The 19,343-nt window shown below is 38.4% G+C and overlaps 1 protein-coding gene across 2 annotated transcripts in view; it reads right to left on the reverse strand.

Annotated features, from left to right (window-relative positions):
- DDAH1 (dimethylarginine dimethylaminohydrolase 1) overlaps positions 1-19,343 on the reverse strand; it is a 135,997-nt gene that overhangs the window by 21,559 nt on the left and 95,095 nt on the right. For both annotated transcript variants that reach the window (XM_042952598.1, XM_042952599.1), the window contains exons 2-4: positions 17,977-18,076; positions 11,410-11,483; positions 10,465-10,584 (exon numbers count right to left, since the gene is read on the reverse strand). In XM_042952598.1, the coding sequence (XP_042808532.1) occupies positions 10,465-10,584; positions 11,410-11,483; positions 17,977-18,076 (294 nt within the window). The remainder of the gene's footprint in view (positions 1-10,464; positions 10,585-11,409; positions 11,484-17,976; positions 18,077-19,343) is intronic.

Below are 19,343 nucleotides of genomic sequence, written 5' to 3' on the forward strand. Positions count from 1 at the left end.
TGCAGTGGTTCCTGGGCTCCATCCTCCTAGTCTTGTTGAATCAGAATTTCTCCTGGTGAACCTCAGGAATGTGACGTGCATTCAAATGTGCATTTTGGGTGATCCTTGGGCATACTAAAGTTTAAAACCCAGTAACTTAGACTTCTCAAATTAAATTAACATGATTTTCACACCGAAAAGGTATTATTACTGCTACTGATATTACAACTACATGTGAGCTATCTTGAGCTCTTATCACTTGCCAGAATGTGGATGGAAAAACAAATGAGTGACTAGAAAATGTGCACGAGATGTAATAGATTCAACACCTTTCATTTAGCTTCCAATTGCCATTTTTTGGTTTTTATTTTATTTATTTATTTATTTTTTGGTTGAACTCTGTATGATGAGTCACCTCTGGATTTGTGGTCACAGCTTTGAACTTAATTCCACTTCAGAAAGAGATTAAAAGGGAATGGCTGTTGTAACATATTTCCAAAGCTTCCTTTTTTAACATCTGCAGACAGATAGTGTTTGAGTAATAGTGGGCCTCAACTGCAGCATCCAGTGATCATAAATGAAAAGTAAATTTAGAAATATTCTTTTTCTTTCAGAGAGAGGGGGGGGGGTGGGGAGAGAAAGAGAGACAGAGAGAGAGTGTATGTGCACACACATGCATGTTGGGGAGAAGCAGAGGGAGAAGGAGAGAGAAAATCCCAAGCAGGCTCCATGCCTAGCACAGAGCCCAATGTGGGGCTGGACCCCATGACCATGAGATCATTACCTGAACCGTAATCAAGAGCCAGATGCCCAACCAACTAAACCCTCCACGTGCCCCAGATCTAGAAATATTCTTACAGATTGCTGGACTAATATGACATTTTGAAAGATAAAAATAAGGAGAGATAGTGATTTTTAATAGCACTAGAAACACTAGTGGAATGGTTTTGCAGGAAGGTGGTGGCAAATTTAATCTGTTTCTCTTGCATGTCGTTATTTCAAAGGATGGCCTAATTCTGGTATTGTATGAGGTGGTATGGATGGTTTCCTTAGAGGCTGGAGAATAATTCATGGTTAACATGTCCCTTCTAATTTAGGGTCTATATTTTACCATATGCTTTATTAACCTTCAGCCAAGCAATAGGATACTCATTAACACCTCAGGCATGTAATACATGTGATTTCCACAGAGAAACAGTAACCTAAAACTCAACCATCCTCCCTACTAGCTCAACTGATACATTTCCTAATCCCTTCAACATTAAGGGTACTGGTTTTGGCATGGCCCAGAGTATCACATAGGCCGTGCTGTGATGCATCATTTCAGCCTGTGACACAGAAATCATCCTAGTTTTGTTTTTTTTTTTTTTCAAAGGAGGGGGCCAGTCTCTTGCCAACTCACTTCAGCCAAAAAAAAACAACAGGACACTGCTGGAGATGGAGGGCATGTAAATATTGAAGTGATTTTTTTGGTGTGCCTTGAGAGTGAGTAGATAAAGATAAAAAAATAAATAAATGGAAAAGAGTAAAGGACAGAGACTCCAAATTTGGATGAGCCACAGACTGCTGCCAATGGAAAGTGAAATGGGAGCCAACCCCCTTAGTGTCTTAGGAGCTTAGACATCGGATGTCTACCCGAGCCACTTTCAGTTGAATATGTCTGAGTATAGCTCAGTTCCCAAAATGTGAATCTAGGTCAGTGAAATCCAGCAACATACTTCTGCCCACTGATCTTCTATAGTTTGTTCCTGCGTGGAAGGGGAGGACTGAGTTCATGGTCCTCATGATAGGTCCTCCCAGATAGGGAGAACTGGAACTCTTTTCCCAAAATCCCACCAAAGTCACCCATCTGGTAGTCATTTCTGAAGTCATTTTGTTCATCATTGTCCCCTAGGACCTAGTACAATGCCTGGTACAGAGTAGGAGTTCTATAAATATCTGTCAAAGTGCTGATCGGCTCCTTTTTTCTCCCATGCTCCTCACATCCCTCAGTCACAGTGTTCTATTACTTTTCTAAATGGAACTCAGCTTCTGTACGGCCCTTTCTATTCTCATGGCTATTTCCCTCGTCCAGACCTCCTCTTCTTTATTTCTGGACTGTGTGATGGCACCGAACTAATTTTATTCCTCCTAATCTTTATCCCTGTTAAATCATCACAGGCATACTGCCAGATAGATTTTTCTGAAACACCACCTTCAGCTTTTACACCTCTGCGAAAAACTCTGAGTGCCTCCCCACAGACTGCAGGTAAGAAATCCCTCACTCTTTGACTTCTGGACCAGTCCCAACTTATGTCTGGAAACTTAACTTTCTTTCCCTGCACCCAGCCCTTGCTTCAGCCATTGTCTATGGATCATAAAATAGACATTTCCCTAGTTGTCCCGTTCGTAATAACCACTCCTTCTCTATGGCAGACTTGCTGTTCATTCTGGTCTACTCAGACTTTGACTCCTACCTCCTGTGATCACTCCCCCCTTAGTACTCCCATCCTCTCTATGAGGACCCTGTACTTATTACTCATTTATCTTATGTTACACTGTGACAGCATTTATATCTTCATGTCCTGTCCTATTTCTTCAATCAGACTGGAGGGACCTTGAGGGCAGAGACTGTTTCTCACTCATCTCAGTGTCCCCTGTGCATGGGGAAGTATCTTTCATATAGTTGCTGCTCAATAAAGAATTGCTGGGAGCTCATCCAGCAATAGGAAGCTCAAGCTTCAAGCTCAGCTGTGACTCTTTTTCCACTGCCCCGGTTTTATTTTTTCAATTGTGTTTAAAGAAGCCTTTCTGCAAAAGGGACAGTAACAAGGGCTTTTGGGAGCTTCACCTTTTTTTCCTATTAGATTTTTATGTATAAATTACAAAATGATGTTTGTTAGATATCCAATTTGATAGTTGGATGCCATTGATGCCTCCTCAAAGAAAGATGGAATTAGGTTGGAGTCTGCTGTGGTTTTCTATCCTCAAACAGGCATGAAGATATTCAGCTAAGCACAAGTCTTCAATCACCCACAGCCATCAAAAGAACAATGTAACAGTGATCAAAGAGTCTACAGTCAACCCACTTTGGAACTATCCCTGTTCTGGTGCTACTTTTTGCCAGGTGTTTGCACATCCACATGTTCAAGACACAGTCCTTTACCCTGAAATTTTCAATGGAAAAGAATGAAGCTCTCATTCTTTAGTGAGGCTGATTCAACTTTGTTTAGAATGAGATTGAGTACAGGAGACAGGGGTCACCCATGGGGAGAGTTGGTGGCAGAGCCAGAATGACAACCCATGGATTACCCAAAATAACAAAGTTATCTGCTTAGTTCTCATAGCCATTTTGGACCTTTGGACAACTATGCTTCTTTACTAGAATCAACATATGATTATTTATTTATTTTAATGCTTATTTTATTTATTTTTTTTTTTTTTGAGAGAGAGAGTATCAGTGGGGTGGGGCAGAGAGACAGGAGGACAGAGCATCCAAAGCAGGCTCCAGGCTGATAGCAGAGAGCCCAATGTGGGGCTAGAATTCATGAACCCAGAGATCATGCCCTGAGCTGAAGTTGGACGCTCAACCGACTGAGCCACCCAGGTGTCCCAACATACTATTATTTTCAAAGGTACATTCTTTAATATCAGTAATGGTGTGTGTAGTTTAACCTTTTTGCCTCTTTGGCACAAAACTTCACACCTTGAGATCAGGTCCTGTTAGATGTGTGTGTGTGTGTGTGTTGGGGGAGGGGGTATGGAAACGTGAGTCAAATGCAAATATCCTGCCCTCAGAAATTGATAACAGCGATTTTTTGGTCACTTGGAATATTTTAATAAGGAATTTCAGCATGCCAAATGGATTAAATATTGGCATTCAAGCTATTACCCAGTTAGGTGTTATATTTTAAGTTATGCAATGTTGAACTCCAGGCAGCAAAAAGGTAAGGAGTTTCTAGCTTTTGATGGCTTTAATCATGACACTTTCTCTACTTTTACTGCTAGGCAGAATGCATACTTTTGCACCTACAATGCATAGTGGCTGGATTCTTCAGGTGTGTGTTATTCAGGATTCTAAGCTAGGTGCTTTTGGAAGTTGCAGAAATCCATGAGGGCAGTGTGGCTCTCAACTTCATCTGTGCTCCTAGATCATCTGTGGAGCTTTTCAAAAATGCAGATGCTGGGGCTTGAACCCAAACCCAGAATGTTAGGGTTCTCTGGGATAGGTCCAGGGCAGTGTGTTTTCAGAAAGTTCTGCAGGTGGTTTTAAACCACACTTCTCATTAGAAAACACTCATTTAAAGTCACTTAGGCCTTTTCTTTTGTAAGCAAGAGTCTTGAATTCAAAGGCCCATTCAGAGGACATTTGTTCGGTCACACAACAGATGCTTGATTTCCCCCTATAACATCCCATAAAGTCTATTGAGTATTTTCTGATGTCCCATCATATAATGGACAGAATAAATGGTCCTTTAAATGTAATTTCTTCCTCTGAAATTTTCTTGAAACCTCAAGAGAATAAAACCCTATTATTATTCCCTTTCTCCTACTTGGCTAATTTTGCCTTCTTCCTGCCTTGGAACTAGTGCTGAAATTCAGCATGGCTGTTTTGGTCTCACAGCTTCAGATTATTTATGGCCCTATCATGCCAAAGTATTTTATTTTGGCCACCCCAGCCTTGTTGGCATACAGCTCTGGGAATATCGTCAGATAAGGCAACCGCTGCCAGGAAAAAAGCATAAACAGTTGTTACAAACTCAGAGGCTATTTGGTTTTCTGTTAATTTCTTAATTCAGGCATGGTAGATTTTTTTTTTAAGTCATTGTTTTGTGGGTCTCATGAATACAACTAGAACAGACAACCAAATAAGAAGACTAAATTAAACCTACAATGGGACTGTCAGCATATATTTCACAGAAGAGACCCAAAGTGGGAAATCTTGTGGCTACACACCATAATTCCCTGTGACAACAACAACTAGAAATGCAAAGTCTTTATTTTTCCATTTCAATCACCCTGTTGATACTAGTTAGGTCTCATTCTGTCTTTTGGTTTTTGCTATTTGTTGTTCCAGTTATCATCAAAGGAAATTCCAGGCAATAAAAAAACATACAAAATCCAAACACATTAAGGGTTTTTCCATTTCTTTCTTTATGTGACCATCTATAAAATAACATGGACATTTTTGGACAAAAAATCAATGCTGACGCTGAGTCAAAACGAGAGGAAATACTGTCTGAGTGACCTCTGTTATATAGTTAGTCATTCAAAAGAAAAAACATGCTTCGTGCTATGGAATTTAAATTCTCTGCGAAGCAGCCCATGTCCTCATTCAAGAAATCTTACAAATGCAGTTAGTTATTTCAGGAAGTAGATAAGAAACCAAAAGACATTTCCATCGAGATACGTTATGAGCATCTTAATTTAAAATTACAAGTCTACTGGATTTCCACTTACTATATTTCAGCTCCATTTACATGACAAGGACCAAAAAAAGGAGTGGTGAACTCATAATTCTTTTCTTACCACATCCTTTTAGTACTTCTATCAAAAGCATTTAAAAATAATAATTCGTTGTGATACAAAAGAATGGAATTTTAATTTTAAAAAAGGCCAATAAACAAAATTGTAGATGCCAAAAGGAGCAAATAACTGGTTTCCCTGAGGGGTTAGGAAGGTGAGAGCACTCCGCTTGCTGCCTGGCCAGCAGATGGCACAGCCCCCCCAGCTTGTCAGTTCCACGGGGCTTCCCGGTTTGAGCTTCCTCATCTCCCTAGTTTTGGGAAAATTTCAGCTAAATGTCACCCTCCCTCTTACTCTGCCTCCCTCCCTTTGTCTTTCCTTCCTTTCTCCACCTCCCCCCGCCCCCCCCTTAATTGACTGGAGGACTGAATGCCACCAAGGAGACGGAGTTAAAAATCAATATAGTGAGTCCCTCCAGAGGGCAGGAATTACAGTCTGTCCTCCTATGACAGAGAGCATGTAATTAATCCAGGTTCCTGGAAAGCAAGTCGATTTTGGAATGGATCTAGAAAAAAAAATGGATGAGATGTGGCACAAATCTACTTGTTGTCATGTCTTTGCCTCCCCAACTTTATTGAGGTATAACTGACAAAACTTGTATATATTTAAGGTGTATAAGGGCTGGGGGGAGGGAAAATGGGAAGATGTTGCTCAAGGGGTATGAAGTTTGTCTTTTTTTTCTTCATTAATAAAATAAAAAACAAGCCTGTCTGCAGGAAAGACAGGAATCATGTAGCAGGTAAAGTAAGGGTTTAAGGGTTAGACCCAGATTTTGGAAAATTACTTTATGTAACTTAATTTCAGCCCACTTCCAATAATACATTATATACATAATTCTGTAACTTTAAAAATTATAAATACAAAATAGCCCACTGGACCACAACTCTCTTACCTCTTAAAGTTTTGTCTTTTGTTTAACTTTAAATGAATGAAATAATAGAATACGTATTTTTTGGTGATTGAATTCTCTTGCAGTTAGAAGGGCAGGATGAAGGTATAATTGCCCAAAGGCATGAGCAGAATTATGGAAAGTATGGGGAAAAAACTGTAAAATGGACAGGTTGCTCTAAAGATGAATTTTGCTTAGATAATAGTATTTCAAGGGTAAAACTTGATGTTAAATGTCTTTAGGTATTTGTTCAAATCAACCTAACCTCCAGCACCTTGGCCATATCAACAGGAAAATGCAATAATAATATATCCTTTTTTCCTTCCTTTCATTAAATATACTCTGTGTTAAATGTGTATTAAATGTGCCCTGTATTAAATGTGTTCTGGCTTTTTAGCAGAGAGTTGCTCAAGTCTTCCTAGACTGATGATTTCATTTAAATATACAATGCACACACTGTTAAATCTACTACAACCTAGACAGATATGATGACTATCTCCATAAGATCCCACTTCATTAACCAGAATTGATTGCAACCCATTACAAAGTGTTTCAAATGCAATAAGACTAACCAGAAACCCTTGGGCTCTCAGCTTTGCATGAATATGTAAGAAATAGTTTTCTGGCTCTGAAGGAGGCAAGTATTCCACAAGCAGTGACAGATGTGGGAAGTATTCAAGCTCTCAGTGTGTGGCACAGGAAGGCATGATTCACCTGTTTAAGTGCTATGCCCTTCAACGAGATGCCCAAATGGCCACAGGCTTCTCTACAGAGACATCAAGATTTGCAAGGGAAAAACAGACATCTGGGACCAAACTCACATCTTTCCTGATGGGTCAGATCCTGGACACTGCAGCAAAAAAAATGGGAAGAGGTAGTGGGTAGTTGGAGAGAGGAAAGGAGAAAGAGGAAGCCTAGCCAGAATAATTTTATGGCAAAATAATTGGGAAAAGTTTTCCAATTGAAAAAGAACAGGTATAGAGTGAGGTGGGCAACTGGGGGAAGAAAATTAAGGCTCAGGAAATCTGATTCCAAAACCCCGAGATCGTATTCAAAATGTTTTATTTCATCAGATCTCAGTATTTTCACCTGTCAAATGGAAAAAAATATGTGTTCACTATGTGCAAATGATCTATTTGTTTCTATCCATTTGTCTTTCTGCCTATCTATATCAGTATTGATATCTCCAAATTAGTAGTAGGACTTGCCACACTATCAACTTTATTGACTTTTCTAATACAGAAGCCAAAACTGTTCTCAAATAAATAAACAGTTCAGTTCACTAAATCTGAATTTCACCAACCCACCTAGTTCCGACCTGAGAACATGCCTGCATGGAGATCTCACTATTCTTACTTTGTCCATCTGCTTTCACTACAAATAAGAGAATCTTTTTGATGCTAGAAACATGGCAGGTAGGCATTAGCCAACTCTACAGGCCTGTGGCTTAGGAAGCACATTTGCTGATGAAAAACATGATCTCCAAAGAGTGAATGCCTTTCTAGTGAGGATTATTTATAGCTTCTGACACAGAAGGTTTCAAGTATAGAGTGAGCAGCATTATTAACACTAACTCAAATAGACTCTACAGGAAGGAGGACTGTAAAGTCCACATAGGAGGCCCTTAAAAGATGTGACCTTAGAGGACTTGACTTGACAATGGGAAGGGAAAGATGAAGGGAGAAAAAAAAGGTGGTGAGTTACTAAGGCATACAATGGGACTTGGGGCTTGGCTTTCTTTTCCCAGGTTATCAGTGGTCCTCTTTTCGGATTGCAAGGTATTTCCCCTTCATCTTTTTTTTTTTTTTTTTTTTTTCAAAAGGAATGCTGGTTCAACATCTCTAAAGCAATACAAACCCTTCTCTTCAGAAGCCCATGTTCAAAAGCCATGTTTCATGGAGAAAAACTCATCTTCTTCCTCACTTTTAAGTCCCTACTTCTTCAGACTTCATCTGCTCCATCCAGTTGTATCTCCCGGAGCTCACAGGAAAACTCTTCATTGGTTAGACTAGTTTGTATGTGTCTGGCTCAGTCTTTACTTATACTGTGTCCCCACCTGGAACACTGTCTCACTGAATCCCGCCCTGCCAAATCCTTTAAGACCCACATCTAGGCCCATTTTTGTCTGTGAAGTTTTCTCCCAATATCTAGGCTTCAAGGAGCTCCATCCTGTCTTGTGAAAGCAGTCAGGACTACTTCATAGAATGTTTTGTTAGTTAACCATAATTGTATTATTTCTTAATTTGTTAGATGTTTGCGTCTTCAGACTATTTGAGTAAGTGACCTATCTGAATTAGGGACCAAGCTACTTGAGTTAGGGATCTAGTCTACCCAGAATGGCAGATGGGGCTACTTTTTGTAATTTGTCTACCCAGAAGAGGTTCCTTCTGCTAATTAACACAAGAGCACAGTATAAACCAGTTTCAGCCCTCTCCCTCCCTTATACTCAATTTCAGACATGTGCTGACCAACCCAGCTGCCATGGATAAACACGACAGTTAGACCCTGAGGAGAAAAATAATCTTCCTAGATCCTTTGAGTGATACCATCCATCAAATACTTTCTTTCAAGGCACCACCTTCTTTATGTGTAAAGTTGACATAGCCATCCAGATGAAGCAGAACAAAAGAGGGAGCATAGAAAAAGCCACCAAATTCAAGTTCTGAGGCAGGTTGTTTAGCAACAATTGTTAAAGTCCTAGAAATACAATCAAAGATATGGTATGAGAAAAGGAAGATGGAAAGGCCAGCAGAGCTGGCTGAAGAAGCTGCAGAAAATGCAGGGGGAAAATTCAGTAAATGGCAGGCAATGATTTCTTCTGAGACAAACTGCGCCAAGTCTAGCACTCAGGTAGACAAGTAAAGACCTAAAAGGGCAAAAAAATTAATTGTGCACCTTGGGGCACAGACTTCCTCTCTTTGCCTGAGAAGAACTTCTCTTCTTTAGTCCTTCAGTAAATCATGAGGAGGGGGTGGTAATGTCAGCCCACCATTTAGTGCTAGCCTCGGGGCCTGGGGTGAGTCATTTGATCTAGTTTTCATCTGCAAAATGGAGATACTATCGCCTCTCTCACTTATTTATTCATCCATTAACCTGATTTTTATTAAGGGCCCACCATGGACCAAGCACAAAGGAGAACAATAGTGAGCAAAACAGACATAGTCTTTGCCCTGAAAGAGCGTCCAGATGATCTCACGGGACTGTTAGTTACAGAGAAGTAACGGGTCTTTGGACTATAAAGCACTGTAGCAGTGGAAGGTTTTCTTCATTATCAATGACTTCCACTATTGACCTAGCTGTGTGATTTGGGCAAATCACAATTTTTCTGTGCTTTCCTATTCTCACCTGTGAAATGAGACAAATTCCTGTCCTAAAATTTAAGTGTTCTAAATGCAAACAAAGAAGTTATGGTTTTTATGTACTTCTCAATCGTGCCTTTCTAAAAGATCATTATCAAATATTTCAGACATACAAAAGGGTAAGAATAATAGAACAACCCCTTGTGTATCAACTATCTTACTTAGGAAAAGTGCTACTGGCTGCATGTCTTCCTTTTTCCAGGAGGAAATAACTGTGATGAGTTTGGTATTTTTTTTTATTTTAATTGTTTTTAATGTTTACTTATTTTTGAGAGAGGAAGAGAGACAAAGCATGAGTGGGGAAAGAGCAGAGAGAGAGAGGGAGACACAGAATCCAAAGCAGGCTCCAGGCTTTGCACTGACAGCAGAGAGCCTGACACAGGGCTCGAACTCACAGATGGTGAGATCATGACCTGAGCCGAAGTCGGATGCTTAAACGACTGAGCCACCCAGACGCCCTGAGTTTGGTATTTCTTATTCTGTCTGAATCACGGCCTTTCTAGGAAACCTGGTGGATGAGTAAGAATGCTTCACCAGTGATGAGTTCTTCCAACACTTAGGTGTTGCTGGTTCTCAATGAATCTGAGGTCACGATAGTATATCTGAGAAAGTTCCAGTACCAGCCTATTCTCTTCCCCCCAATCCTGCTTGCTGCCGCCCAGTAGACAGAATTAGAAAAAAACATGTGGTAGGCATTGCCTGTTGCATTAAGAAGCATAGTTTTGTTTCTACCTTTAGGGCCTTCTGTGCAGATTCACTGGATCCAATTGCGATTAGGTTAGGCCCAGCCATGCTGCAGAAACTCTTCAAATGCAAAGCATCAGCCACCGGGACTGTGGAGACTGCATAGTCCTATGCGTATAATAGAAACAAGCAGTTTGGCATTGCAGAATAATTCTAAAACCGATTTAAACCTGCCCCAAATATGCCTATTTCTAAAGAGGGTGCCAGGGGCCCTGAATATCTGGAAGAAGAACTGGGACCTGTAGGTTTTGGTATTGCCAATTAAATAAAGACTACTTTTAAGAAGAAAGTGCAGAGACTTCTCTCAGATGTGTGACTGTGTCAACACCTAGCTTTGCTGCTTGATCTACGGAGTGGGCTACTCTGGAAGGATATGTCTGAAAATCCTGTGCAAACTAGAACTTCACACCCTCAAGATGGAAAGAGCTTCTTGGGGTTATATCCCTTCCTAAGCCGTCTGGTGAGTCAATCTATTAATAATCAATAGAGTAAAGGGACCATGAGAGGATGTATGTGCAATATCTAGCACAGCTTCCAGCACATAATAGGTACCCAAGTACAAGTGATCCTTGATTCCAATCTGAAAAATCTACACTTCATGTTAGAGTTAGCTGGGTCCCCAGAATTTTTTTGAAGTCATTTATTGTGCCAGGAAATCTGCCAGGTGGTTGCATGATTATACACTGAGAGAAAACAGAAGACGTCCATGATAACTTTGTCTTTTGTGGCTATGGTAGCCCAATGTAGCTTATTTATTGAGAAATTTGAATTTGATAACTCTTAAAACTTCTAGCAAATGTACAAATATTAGGCATTTTTTTTGCAAAGCTGGTGACATATAGATACCATTATTCATGACATACTGATTCAATGTGTCTATGAATATTTATTAAATAATTACTGTATGCTGGGCATAAATTATCCTTTACCTACCTTAAAAGTATCAGCCAAGATTTCAGCACCTCGTTGATTTGTCCTTTTGGAAAGGCCCACAAAAAATTCTCTGCCTATAATAAATGTCATGGAACATAGTGAGTATGTGGCACCAGTGACGGCACACTATTTCTTTATCTGTAAATAATGACCTTAAAGCACCACACAGTTCTTTCCTATCACAGAAGGCAGCTCTGCTTGTACTCTGACCCCTGCTCTCTTTACACTAAACTGATTTCAAACCACAGTAAAACCTTGGATTGCAAGAAGCTTGTTCTGCCAAGTGTTCTGTAAGATGAGCAAACATTTCTAATAAATTTTAATTTGATAAACTAGTGATGTCTTGCAATATGAGCAGTACAAGACGCCGAATGTCATGATTGCAACTGAGCCAATGGTTCTTGAAATTCCCTTTGATATACAAGTGCTTTGGATTATAAGCATGTTTCCAGAACGAATTATGCTTGCAAACCCATATTGTCCTTAGAAAAACCTTTTTCAAATTCACAGATGTGGAAAGTAGAACAGTGGCTGCCAGAAGTTGAGGGGAGGAGGAACTAGGAAGTCAGTGTTTAACGGGTATGAAGTTCCAGTCTGGGAAGGTGAAAAAGTGCTGGAGATGGATGGTGGTGATGGTTGCAACACAGTGTGGATGTACTTAATGTCTCTGAGCTGTCCACTTAAAAATGGCTAAATGGCAAATTTTATATTATGTATATTTTACCACAACAAAAGAATAAAATTTTCACTTAGGAAATAATAGAATTAAACATATTAATGTGTAATAAAAAATTAAGTAATAGCAATGGCATGTGAGGAATGCTTCCTTCCCCTCCCCCCACCCCCAATTAATAATTCTAGGCATTTGTGATGAAGTCGGATTCCCTGTCTTATAATGATGATGTAAAGGCTGAAGAAACTATCTGGGTAAAGCAAGTTTAGGGCTGACTGGTCTTCAGGTCTGACTTCTAAGAGATGTCCTTAAAACTTTTATCTTTCGTTTCAAATCAAAATGCCTATCTACAAAGTACTACAGTTTAGGAGAATGGAACATTCTACTTATTTGGCTTTTCTGAAATTCCATAAATATTCTTCTCAGAAGGCAAAACCCTAAATAAAAATGGTCTCCAACTTAGAGGCAAGCAAACAATTATAGTAGATTGCATTAGGCAATATATAATTGTGGGGGTTTTTAATCTCCCTGAATACTTTGAAAAAGAATTATACATAATATGTGAAAAAATATTCAAATTGAAATCAGTATATAGTTTGATCCAGAACATTAGGGTAAAGTATAAGAAGAGAAACCATGTAAAAAGAATTGCTTGATAGACTTTATAATGTTACAACTTTAATCCTCATGATGTCCTTATAAAATAGGTAAATGACATAGGTCAAATGATGTTATGACAAGTTAATGGCTTATTCTGTTGGAAGATGGGAAGATTCCTTGGTGGTATACTGACATGTATTTTTTGGTTTGTTTGTTCGTTTTTGTAATGGTATGTTTATGTTGTCCCTTGAGAAAACTCACTACATACAAATCAAAACTTAACTAAGGGAAAGGGTCTTTTATTTGACAAAAGTATTACTCACTTTACTAAAAAAGTCAGCTGAAATTTAAAAAGCAAATTTCTTTAATTCTTTTAAGACAAAAATAGATTTATAAATTAGATTTATACACAATTTTTAGGAAAAACATCTAACGGATTAAGCAAATTTAAACTTATAATGGGGCTTGCATACTATTTCTATTTTAAAAGACTAAGGTAGCAAAGTACAAAGAAAAGCAAACTTGTCTCTTTAAAAAGTAAGTTGGACTTCTGTTTCTAGCAGTATGGTAGACTATATCCCCTAAATGGCCTTTTTGATGTAAGTAATAACTTCTAGAACTGCAAGATTAAAAAAAAAAATTGTTGTTGTCGTTACATTTCTTATGTCATCTTTTTTTCTGTATCAACTCACCCTCTCACCTTATTCTTTTACAGAAGAAGCCAGGTCATTTGTCCTATTGATGATCCTACAGCCTGGATTCGGCTGGTTGCTTCCTTGTGTATCATCTAACATGAAACTGTTCCTTTATCCTTTGTATTTTCAGTAAACTGATAGTTTCATGTAGATGCTTAATTAGATCCTTGTTCAAAAGATTTTTTTTTGGATAGGACTACTTCTGAGGTGGGGCTGCACTATTGCAGCACATCATGAGGCACATGACTGACTGCCACGTTTTCAGTGATACTAGAATAATCTGTGTGTTCCAGTGGTATTTTGGAAAGGCCAACAAAAAATTCTCTGCTTAATAAATGTCAGCCTGATTCCTACATTATAAAGTTCTCCGTCAAGCTTTCATATAAAGGTTTTAACATCGTGTGACCATCATTACACAGATCCATTAGTTTATTAGGAATCTACATTTACGGGCTAGAATTCTAAAAAGAAAAACTTTCTTACCAAGTATTTGGTTTACTTGAAATAGAATGCATAAAGGAAACACAGCTAAATGCCTGAATCTTTCCTTCCCTTATGAACTATCAGGGTAATGAGTTGGGTGTCCCTGCAACTTGCAATAATGATCGATATGTTTTTTAAAGAACACAAATGAGTCAAAGAATAAATCGTAATGGAAATCAGAAAACATTTAAAACTTAATGATAGCAAATATATATAAAAACAGGAAGGATTCTGCTAAAGCAGTACTTGAAAGTTACAACAGCTTTAACTACTTGCATTAAAGATGAGAAAAGTTTCAAAATTAAAGAGACAAAATTCTAGCTTGAAATATAAGAAAGAAAGAACAGAATAAAAACAAAGAAATTTGAAGGAAGGAATTAAAGACAGAAACAGGAAGAGAAAAAGAAATATACAAGAAAGAGGATTCAACAAAACCCCAAATTGGTTCTTTGAAAAGATTAATGAAATCAACAGATCTCAGACACAAAAGAAAAAAGAGAAGGCACAAATAAACATTATGAATGAAAAGGAGACATAGCTATAGTGCTATGCAGCTTAAAACAGATAGTAAGAAGATATGAATAAGTTTATACCCAACATTTTGAAAAGTTAGATAAAAACAAAGTATTAGAAAACAGAACTCTTGAAAACTGACTCAGAAAACCCTCAACAGTCATGCAATCATTTGAGGAACTAAATCAGTTTAAAGTCTCCCGACAGAGAAAACTAGGGCCTGTTTCTAGGTAAGTTCTACCAAAGTTCAAGGAATGAACAATTCAAATAGTACTGAATCTAGGGAATGGAAACATAGGAAATATTCCCAATACATGTTGTGAGGTTAAGATAACTCTTTTACCAAAGCCAAAGATAGCAAGCAAGAAAAATTACAGGTCACAGAAACAAAAGTCTTGAAAAAAAAAATTAACAAACTAAATCCAACATTGTAGTAAAAAGAGAATATATCACAATGGAGTTTGACTTCACCCCAGGGATGCAAGACTGACCAATATCAGAAAATTAATTAGTGCAATTAATCACATCAGTAGATGCAAGAAAAAAAATCACACACATTTCACTGGAGTAAAAAGTTTATCACCTGAAACTCCATTTCTAGTTGTTTACTTGAGAGAAACTCTTATACACATTCCCAGGAGACACACACAAGAATGTACGTAGCAGCACTGAAGACAACAGACAAAAACTGGAAAACACTCAAATATACATCAGCAGTAAAATGAATAAATTCATCGTGGTGTAGTTTTTCCATGGCATACCATATAGCAGTGAAGACACTAGCTACACACACCAAGTTGAATCAAAAACACACAAATCACAGAATAGTTCCTATAGTAGGACTCTAATCATACAAACCTGTAAGACAAGCAAAACAAAGAGGAAAAAAAAAAAAAAAAAAGAGAGGAGGAGTGGGGCTCCTATGGTCCTGGCAATTTCTTAAGCCAGGTGGCAGGCACTGGGTGCTCATTTTATCATTAGTCTTTAAGTTGTACATAAACATTTATAACTCTTCTTTAGTTGCTCCATATTCCATAAAAATAGAAAAATAAAAGTAGAGGTAAGTTGGTAAGTTGATGATTATTTAAGAGAAATAGGATTGAAATAATTTCTTCCAGTACTGCTCGCCTGACTGACAAGATTCTCAGCAGAACTGGAGTGGGAAAGCTGCTTTCCTTCTGTCCATTTCTTGATCAGTTGTGTTTTTTTTTTGTTTGTTTTTTAGTTCCTTGTTTTTTTCTTTAATTTTTATTTGAAAGAGAGAGAGCGAGAGCATGCGCAGGGAAGAGAGGCAGAGAGACAGAGAGAGAGAGAGAGAGAAAGAGAGAGAGAGAGGGAGAGAGAAGGGGCGGGGGGAATGCCAAGCAGGCTCCACACCAGCATGGAGACTGACACAGGGCTCCATCCTGCAACCCTGGGATCATGACCTGAGCTGAAATCAAGTGTCATCCAGGCACCCTTCAATCAATTGTTAATGAAGCTCTGAGTTACAGAAGGAAGAGGACCCAGAAAATGTGGAAAGTGCTACCTGACTCTGCTGAATCCAAAAATTGAAGGGCACCGGGGTGGCTCAGTCAGTTAAGTGTCCGACTCTTGGTTTCAGCTCAAGTCATGATCTCATGGTTTGTGAGGTCGGGCTCTGTGCTGGCAGCACAGGGCCTGCTTGGGATTCTCTCATTCTCTGTCCCTCTCTCTGCCCTTCTCTTGCTCATGCTCTCTCTCAAAATAAATAAAGAAACTTAAAAAAAATGTTTAAAATGCCAAATTTCATGTTATATATATTTTACCACAATTTAAAAAAAGGAAAAACTAATTGAGAGGTAGGAAATAGAAGGCAGGACCAGACATCAGGTGTAAATGAGGTGCCAAGCAGATAAAGATCTAATATCCCAACAGGATCTCAGTTTTGAATAAAATAACTTTCAAGATATTAACTTAAGGATTGAATGTTACCAAAAAAGTGCTTACAGATAGTGATAGAGGCAAGCCTCGATGCTTAGGTGCTTAATTAGAAGTTGGGGCAAAAACGTTAAGGTTGAAATGCTGTGGAAAGACCTCTGACCAGAGGAAGAGGTTCTTGGCATAAACTGTGCCATTACACTGAGAAAATTTCAGGGAATCTGTTCAGTTCAGCTGGTGAGATAACTAGGTGGCTGTGAGCACAGCTTGTTTTAAAGCATACTTCAAATATTATCAGTACCTGCTTACACATTATTTATTATATGGCTGTGTTCTGGTAAAGAAGAGTTTTATTGTAAGAAGTGTGATTTACACATCTAGCTGCTCACAAAAGCCTATTTTCTAAGAGAAACAGGCTGTTGTTCTGTGCTGCCAAAAAGAATGAAAGTGCCGTCAATGGGAGATACAAAGAATATTCTCAGGGGAACTTACTAGGCAGATTCGAAAGAATGCCTGAGTCTGCTCAGACATGGCCAGAGCTGAGAATGTGGCGTAGGCCTCCTTGACCCCCTTTTCTGTATTCTTATGGCTCAATGGGTGTACATACAATGCCCCAGAGGCAGTGGTAGTACAGGTTGTGCAGTGCACAACTCCAGGGGGTACTATGCATAAGCTTTCGATAAGAAAGGTGCCCCCTGGAGCTCAGCAACACAGTGGCTCCACCTAAAGGTATGTGACACTGAGCAAAGAACTCCTCAAATGTCACAGGATAAATACCTCTTCTCCAAGAAAATTCATTGTATCAAAATGTAATACAAAATATTATCTTTGTATTAAAATGAAGATGGCTATATTTTACCTATATACAAGGGATTCAATATAAAATTCATATCAGCTAAAACCTTAGACTTCTGAGAAACTTCATGCTTTCAGTGGGGCACCTGGGCTACATTCCCAAGGAACCAGTCCTTGCTGGTAGGGATCCATCCGTGAAACAGGTATTTATTCTCTGACATTCAAGTGAAAGTAAACTCTCACTATAAGTTACAAATTGTCAGTTTAAGTAGAATCAATCTGGGGATCCAAATTTTAGCACATGACTTTTGCAAAACAATAATACGATCATAAAAGAGGAAGATTAAATGCTACAATTACTGTTTTTTTTTTTAGCAGTCATATTATACCCACTATAAAAACTGATTCTAGTTAGATCAATAATAGTATTAGCTGTTTATACTTGGCTGAGTTCTGCTATTATTCATCTGGCACTGAAGCCAAATCAATTTACACTGAAAATTACTTAAATTCATCTTGCTGTCCAGGAAGAAAATTATGTGTAAATGACACATCTTGAATTAAGAATCTTTTAAATACAAACCAGATATTATATCACAATGCAAAACAATGCACCCTGTAGAATGTAGTAGATGCAACCTATGAAGTGATAGGTACACCCTGATAACATTTTTGTAAAAAATAGGCAAATACTACATGCATATAAAGGTCCTAAAAGGACATACACCCAAATGTTGGATGAAAGGTCATTTTTGTTTTTTTTTCTCTTTTGTGCTTTCCTGTATTTTCCAGCTTCTCTGCATTTGGCATTTTTACTTTGGTAATTTAAAAAAACCTATAGTTAAACAAGTGAATACAAGCCAGGTATCAGAAATAGTTTTGGATAGGAGAAAGTAAGGACTAGGATACCTGTGAATAAGACATCTCCACCATCTAAGGTTGCGTTTTCATCTTTCATCTCTACTAGATTGAGCTGAAGTTTTTCTAATGCTTCTTTCATCATGTCAACCTGTTGAAAATAAAGTGATTCAGATTAATATTCTACCATTTTCTGACAAGAAAACAAATCACCTAAAACTTATGAATGCTGAATCATGCTCCCGTGTGCACACACACACACACATAAACCCTTGCGAATATATGAATATAGGTAGTATAGTTTGGACCAGCCGTGACCAAAGAGAAGAAATTATCTATTGTAAGAGAAATTATTGTAAGAGAAGAAATTATCTATTAGAAATTGTCCAGTTTGTCTCTGTCTAGTCTATGCTCACGTCAGTATTATAGCCCCTTTTTCTTTTGGAGGCCGACTAGTTAGGACATATGAGTCAAAAAAGGTAGAAGGCAACACCCAATCCTCAAATTCTTGCCAGAAAGTACAAGATTTAATTTTAAATCTTAAGTCAGTCAGTTAGTCAGTTAGTAAGTCAGTCAGAATTGCATACACACAGAGTAATATATGGAAGAAATAATAATGACAATAACCAGTAACTTGAAATCTCAGCCCACAGGATAGTCATTATTTTCTATTCAAATATTTTCTAAAATGTCAGAACATCTAAGACTACTCTGTAAATCTGAACTGTTAGTTAAATTTAACCAATGTTCCTAGAGGTGATTAACACATACAATAATTGCAATCAAACCAAAGAATAGTTGAAAATGAATTTTAGGGGCTTTCTATGATTCCAGGGTATAGTTTAAAGCAGAGATATTCTGAGCTGAGTTAGGGAATACTTCTAAGTGAGGTTTATTTTAATGCAAGAAAAAAAAAATTAAGGCATAACAAATGCCCTTTGAAGTTCACAGTTTAATTCAAGTCTTTCCAGCTGCTCAACAATTTTTAGAAAATGTTTACTTCTTTGAGAGAGAGAGAGAGAGAGAGAGAGAGAGAGAGAGAGAGAGAATGAGTGGGGGAGGGGCAGAGAGAGAGGGAGACAGAGAATCCCAAGCAGGCTCCCTGCTGTCAGCACAGAGCCGGACCTGGGGCTTGAACCCATGAACCGTGAGATAATGACTTGAGCTGAAATCAAGAGTCAGATGCTTAACCAGCTGAGTCACCCAGCCACCCCTCAACAAAACAATTCAAGTATTTCTGAAGGTCTGTATAACCTTTGACATGGTAAAGACATATGTCGAGACAACATGAATGGGGCTAATGGAAAAACAAGAGATCCCATGACACTGAGAGAAGCAGGTAGTCCTGCCAAAATTCAGCATGCCCAGGACACAGAGTGAATTGTCAATGAAGAATTTAGGAGACACAACTACAGCAG

Source organism: Panthera leo, chromosome C1, assembly GCF_018350215.1.
Source record: "Panthera leo isolate Ple1 chromosome C1, P.leo_Ple1_pat1.1, whole genome shotgun sequence".
Classification (NCBI taxonomy): domain Eukaryota; kingdom Metazoa; phylum Chordata; class Mammalia; order Carnivora; family Felidae; genus Panthera; species Panthera leo.